Source organism: Centrocercus urophasianus, unplaced genomic scaffold (genome assembly GCF_019232065.1).
Source record: "Centrocercus urophasianus isolate 14NV4802_14NV808 unplaced genomic scaffold, USGS_Curo_1.0 seq_15, whole genome shotgun sequence".
Taxonomy (NCBI): domain Eukaryota; kingdom Metazoa; phylum Chordata; class Aves; order Galliformes; family Phasianidae; genus Centrocercus; species Centrocercus urophasianus.
Window position 1 is genome coordinate 46,894,111 of NW_024884697.1, and position 6,000 is coordinate 46,900,110.

The 6,000-nt window shown below is 37.7% G+C and overlaps 1 protein-coding gene across 1 annotated transcript in view; it reads left to right on the forward strand.

Moving 5' to 3' along the window:
- Window positions 1–5,058, forward strand: part of TTC26 (tetratricopeptide repeat domain 26) — a 44,243-nt gene extending 39,185 nt beyond the window's left edge. Inside the window, exons 17-19 of the mRNA XM_042816025.1 lie at window positions 2,665–2,798; window positions 4,058–4,192; window positions 4,273–5,058. Coding sequence (XP_042671959.1) covers window positions 2,665–2,798; window positions 4,058–4,169 — 246 coding nt within the window. The 3' untranslated portion in view covers window positions 4,170–4,192; window positions 4,273–5,058. The remainder of the gene's footprint in view (window positions 1–2,664; window positions 2,799–4,057; window positions 4,193–4,272) is intronic.
- Window positions 5,059–6,000: the final 942 nt, after the last annotated feature.

The window sequence follows — 6,000 nt, forward strand, 5'->3', positions numbered from 1 at the left end:
AATACAGTGACCAAACTTGGCGTCATAGAGGACAGTGAACTGAGTCTTGTTGAAAACCTTTAAAAAATACTCAGTTCAACCAAGCTTTCCAAAGAGCAGCAATACCTGCATGCTCTCTATAACATTCTTTTTTGCTATTTCATTTGACAAAGTAACATTTCTCAAAATCCTAAACAACTCATAACTGTAAATCAGAAAATCAACTTTGTGGTCTTGTAAGCGTTCCTCTAAAACGAAAAGGATACTCTCTAAGCATTTCATTCACCATAGAATGGCTTAGATAGGGACCTTAATGATCATCTTGTTCCAACCTAGCTGTGCTAGTTGTGGGCAGGGCTGCCACCCACCAGCTCAGGCTGCCCAGGACACCATCCAGCCTGGCCTTGAATGCTTCCAGGGATGGGACACCCTCAGCTTCTCTGGGCAGCTTGTGCCAGTGCCTTTCCACTCTGAGTAAAGAATTTCTGCCTAACTCCTAACCTAAATCTCCCCTCTTTTAGTTAAAAGCCATTGCCCCTTGTCCTATCACTATCAGACCATGTAAAAAGTCAGTCTCCCTCCTGCTTCTAAGCTCCCCTCAAGTACTGCAAAGCCGCAGTGAGGTTCTATGGATCTTTCTCTTCTCCAGGCTAAGTAAGCCATCTTCCTCAACCTTTCTTCATATGATGTTCTAACCTTCTGAGCATCAGCAGTTTGCACTTGGCCTTGTGGTATGGAACCTTGTCAAAGATCAAGACAGGGATACGTCAGTTCCCTTCTTTTGTCTACCAGTGCTGTCACTCTGTCGTAGAAGGCCACCAGATTAGTCAGGCACAGTCTGCTCTTTTTTTGCTCAAACAGGTGGCTGTCACCTCTCGTATTTCCCCTGGCTGCAATTTATCAAAGCAAGCTGAAAATCATATCTTACGTAAAATTTGTCTCTAGGCTATATTAAGTCTCACTTTTATCAGTTGATTACTTCTACTAAATTCTTCTCAAAACCATATTGTGTACTATAGGAGAGGCAGCTCCATGCTTTGGATTTACCTAAAGCTCTTAAAAATTGCCTAAATTTTTTCAGGGTATTTATGGCTACACATGGCCACAAATGAGCAAGGAATTTCATTTCAAAAGCTATGTAATTAATGCAGTATAACTTGTCTTTCTATAATATTAGCTGCATCCACTTCTCCCACTAATTGGCAATTGCAGTATATTGTTGAATTTATGTAACATTCTCCAGTTGTTTCTGAAATATTGTATTATACTGGAGGTCGGTCTGCAGACTCCATCATAACTGTAACTTAAGCAGTCATGCAAGACTTCATTCAACAGAATGCTGAAAAAATATGGTTTAGCAAGGCTAACAGCTATCTGAGACTAGATATAGCTAGATGCCCAACTGCTGTCTGTTTTGATAGCAGTTGCTTGAGGAATCTAGTATGCAAGACTTCTGGCTAATTTCTAACTTATTTTTCATGGAATATACCATTTTATCCATTCATATGGGAAGCAGCAGAGAATTTGGAAGAATTGAAGCAATTCTTGCTTTTATGTGAGGTAGAAATAGGACTTTAAATTGGTATCTGCTTAATGGAACTACATCAGATGCCACTTTGGAGAGATCACTGTTCAGTGTATTCTGAGCTGAGATGTCTGTTTATACTCACTATCTTTATTCCCATTCATTTAAGTGCTTGCCAGTCACCTGTGGTTAACATTACCATGTGCCTGAAGAAAAAGGAATTATTACTCATTGTGCAGTACCTATACTTCTCTAAGTATCCCAATATAACTCCCACAGCCTGCATCTGCTGAGAAAAAAGGACAGGCTTCCTGCCACCAAAGGATGTTTATCTTCTGTGTTCTCCTCTTGAAAGATGCTAGCCACAAACAACATTGCTACTCAGGCTTGCTAAACTGAAAAATATTCAGTCATAGATAAGGCTCTTGCTCCTTGTTCCCACTTACAAGTAGAGAGTCTAAGGCAGAAAAGATATGGTGCGTAGTCAGTTTTCCTATGCTGAAGAAAAATTTTTTGTATAGAATCACCAAGTCTTAATTCATACTGTACAGTGAAATGTAAAATTTAGCTCTGAGTTTAACCCAAAACACATACAGATCCACCTCTGTGACCATCTCTGTGTGAGAAAAACAGGTTGTGTTTTAAAATATTAGGATTGTTTTGGACTAGTGGTGGTTGGGCTTCATTAATTTAGAGGTTTTTTTCAATCTTAATGATTCTGTTATTCTAATTTGAGTTGATGTTGTATCAAGGACTTTGGTACAGTAGATATTACTGTATATAGGGCAACTCATACTTTAAAGTTAATGCTGATTTGGGGGGAAAAAGTAAAAGTGGGTAAGAAACTCTGTTAGCTTTTGTTAAATGTATATGATCGAAAGAAGAACAGTGCTGATCATAACCAATTAATAGAAATTCACAGTGCGATTTGTCTATATTTTCAAAGACATGTAGCAGTAATGTTAATACCAACCATTTCCATACATAGAACTGAAATGTACCTGTTCTGTCACTTGCTGCCAGAAGAAAAATGGAAGAATATATGCACATTGCTTCTGTGGCTTACTGCTGATTTCAGAAAGCTGAACTCAAAAGTTTTAATCCTTTTCCGAAAGATGGTCGTATAGCCAGGAATGTGCAGTGATTCTCTTCTTGTGCAGATGCGTCAGTTTTACTACGCAGCCAAAGCATTTGATGTGCTGGAGAGACTGGACAGTAATCCTGAATACTGGGAAGGCAAGAGAGGTGCTTGTGTTGGTGTCTTTCAAATGATCTTAGCTGGCCGAGAAGCAAAGTAAGTGTTCTTTTTTTTTTTGCAATTTTCCTAATTCCAATTAGCTGTAAGCTAAAATCTTAATCTTAGTTTTGGGAGCAGTTATTTATTTCAAATACTTACTGGCCTATTGGAGAATAGAAACTCTGGCCAGTGGATCCATATAAAGTGTTCAATTTGAATTGCATCTTCCACAACAGGTAGAAAATATATGGTAGAGAATGTCTTATCAGTGAATGGCTAAATGCAGGCAGCCAAAGTATACTGGTCATTATGATAGTAAGATCTAAGTTATAAATGCAATGTATTTGTCCTGAGGGAAAAGTCCTCATTTTGTGTTGATGGCCTAAGAATGGAAAACTGTCCCATGAAAGTTTAAGATTCATAGAACAGAAATCAGAGAGCAGTTACTCAGCACTTGAGGAAGGATGTGGTTTCTCTAAACAATGACTAAGTGAGAGACTGAAAAATTTGCTAAACTTTACTTTCTGAAAACTGACAGTCAAAAGAACTTATTTGATGAAAGCTTAAAGGAAACAATCAGCTTTACTGACAATTTTGCTTTTGGTCCATTTCACTGAACGGAAGAAAGAGAGCAGTGAGGCTGTATTTAAGAACTGTTCCCTTGTGAATATTCTACTGTGTTGCCAGATGGCCATTCTCCCCTGGCCAAAGTTGCCATTTTGTACATGACTGGAAGATGTGTATCTTGGCTTCCACACATTCTTTGTATTTCCTTCTGTGCTGGAATAGTCTCATTAACCAGTACACCCTTCAAGTGTCCTTTTGGCAAGTGCTGCAATAGATGCAGTAGAATATACATAGCTTGCCTGTTTTATTCTATGCACACAAGTTCTTGTAAAGTAGCTAGCAAACTGCAGTTTCATACTGGTTTGTTCTATTGGTAAGTTTGTTTCCATGCTATTTATGTATTAGTAAGTTGTAAGGTGCTTTGGTAGCATTAAACTAGATGTTGCCTTACCCAGACTAGCAAGTAAGTAGCATTAAAGAAAAATGGTTTGTTTTGTTCTGGAGAACTATCTTGTAAGAGTAGGGATTTATATATGAAAAGTCTCTCCCTGTTGCAACTGCATACAAGACACTGTTTTGCTTCCCTTGGTATCTAAACTATTGTGCATTTTTGCCTGTTTCTACTCTGCAGATCAATGGATCTCTCTGCCTACAAACCACCTTGTACAAAATAGTTTGGACATGAGTGCTTCTTTATTTTATCAGTTTATTCTTACCTTCATTTAAATTTTTGCTTTTCACCTTTGTAGAGAGACTCTGCGGGAAGTACTGCATCTCCTGAGAAGCACTGGTAATTCTCAAGTGGAATACATTATCCGCATCATGAAAAAGTGGGCCAAGGAGAACCGAGTCCCTGTCTAAGCCAGTGCCACAAAATGAGCAGGGTCAGTTACTGTTTTCTGGGTGACTTTAATACTTGGGGTTTGGTTTCTCCTGTGCATTCTGAGTATTTCCTTCTTTGCAGGACCTTCAGACATGAAGCAGGTTGACCAAGCTGAACAACAGTGTCGTTCAATGAGACTGCAAAACAGCCAGCAATTTGGGGTTTTATTTTGTTTGGTTTTGTATTGGATTTTTTTGTTTGTTTGTTTCTTGTTTTTGTTTCATTAAACCATTATTATTGATGTTTTTTTCTATGTAAAGAGTTCTATATACTACCAGCTTAGGGTAAAAATACATTCTGAACACTGTCCTTTTCTGGATAAATTGTCTCTTATATCTGAGCTGTTAAAGAGCTGTTATCTCTCTTAACACTAAATCTGAAGATGAGGGTTAATCAGTCCCAAATGCTGAGATTCAAATTAGCTTATGTGCTCTCTAGGTTAGTAACAAAGCATGATGATAGCATCAATTTCAGTGCATGGAGGTTTGACTGACTTGAGTGTTTAATCTTGCTTTGTTGATGTTCAAAAGAACCAGAGCTGAATCTTTAGAATAATTTTCTTCAGCTGTTACTACCCTAGTTGCAAATAAATCTATTATACTTTTGAGGTAATTACTCTAACGTGTTCTGAGGAGAACAATTCTGGACACAATTCTAAAAGAAGACAATAGCTGTAACACAGAAATGTATTATATGGTTTGCAGTGGAAAACATTTGTATATTATTTGTAAAAGTAAAATTTACAATTTGTAAATTTGTAAAATACTTTTGAAGTATTTTTGTATCTTTTTTTTTGGAGGGAGGGGAGTCTGGATGTGGTATTCACTGCTGTCTGTGCTTTGATTAAAGCTCTTAATTGAATTTACAGTTGAATGTCGGTCTGTGTTGCTTCATGCTGAAGGAATTCAAATAGTATATTCATTTAGCTGTGGAAAAGGATAGATCTATGTCTGGTTGTTAAATGTATGTTCAGTAGTCATACAAAGGCAAGCCAGTCGCCTTGGCCCTGATTTTGAAGCTGAAAATTAGGAGGCTGGGTTTCTATGAAGCATACATGGTTCTCGGCCATGTAACATCAGTGTCTTTTACCACTTAAAGCAAAAACTGTGGTTATCATCGCTCAGGTATCTGGAAATATACTGATCATTGTGGTCATCTGCATTTACTTGGAATCTAGAGGATAGATAAGCAACAATAATAGAGGCTTTCACAAGGGTCATGGCAACAATATACTGATTCAAGAGAGAAGGTGTGAAAAGAGCATGAAGTATTTTCCCTGAAAGCAGTTACAAAACACATTTCACTTGGAAAAGGCATTTTTGTCTTCCCTCCCAATTTAATTAACTTGGAGACAGACCAGGAATACTACTTCAAGTCTTGGTACAAAGCTTCAAAAAATCGTGTTAGTGGCTTTGTAACAGATGCTAAATGCATCTAATTACTCCCTTTATTGAAGTTTAACCTGTAGGAGAGCTGAAGAGCATCCAAATCCATTGCAGACCATTGTACATGTTGGATGAAACTTCTGAAGGAAGTGTGTTGGCATTGTTGCATAGGGCTCAGGGACTCATAAAATTCTTTGTCTGTGACCAGTGGAGTTTTTGAAAATGTTGCCTTTGTTCACTATAGTTACAAAATCATATTTAATATGCTAAAGAATGTGTTTTTTAGCACAGTACATTTTATTGACTGATAATACTTATCATTTAAGTTGCAAGGAACTGGGGACTGCAGGCTTTTGCCTTGCATGGTGACAAAACAGGACAATACATTAAGGTATTGTCCTAGCACTCAAAAGTCCTAGTAATG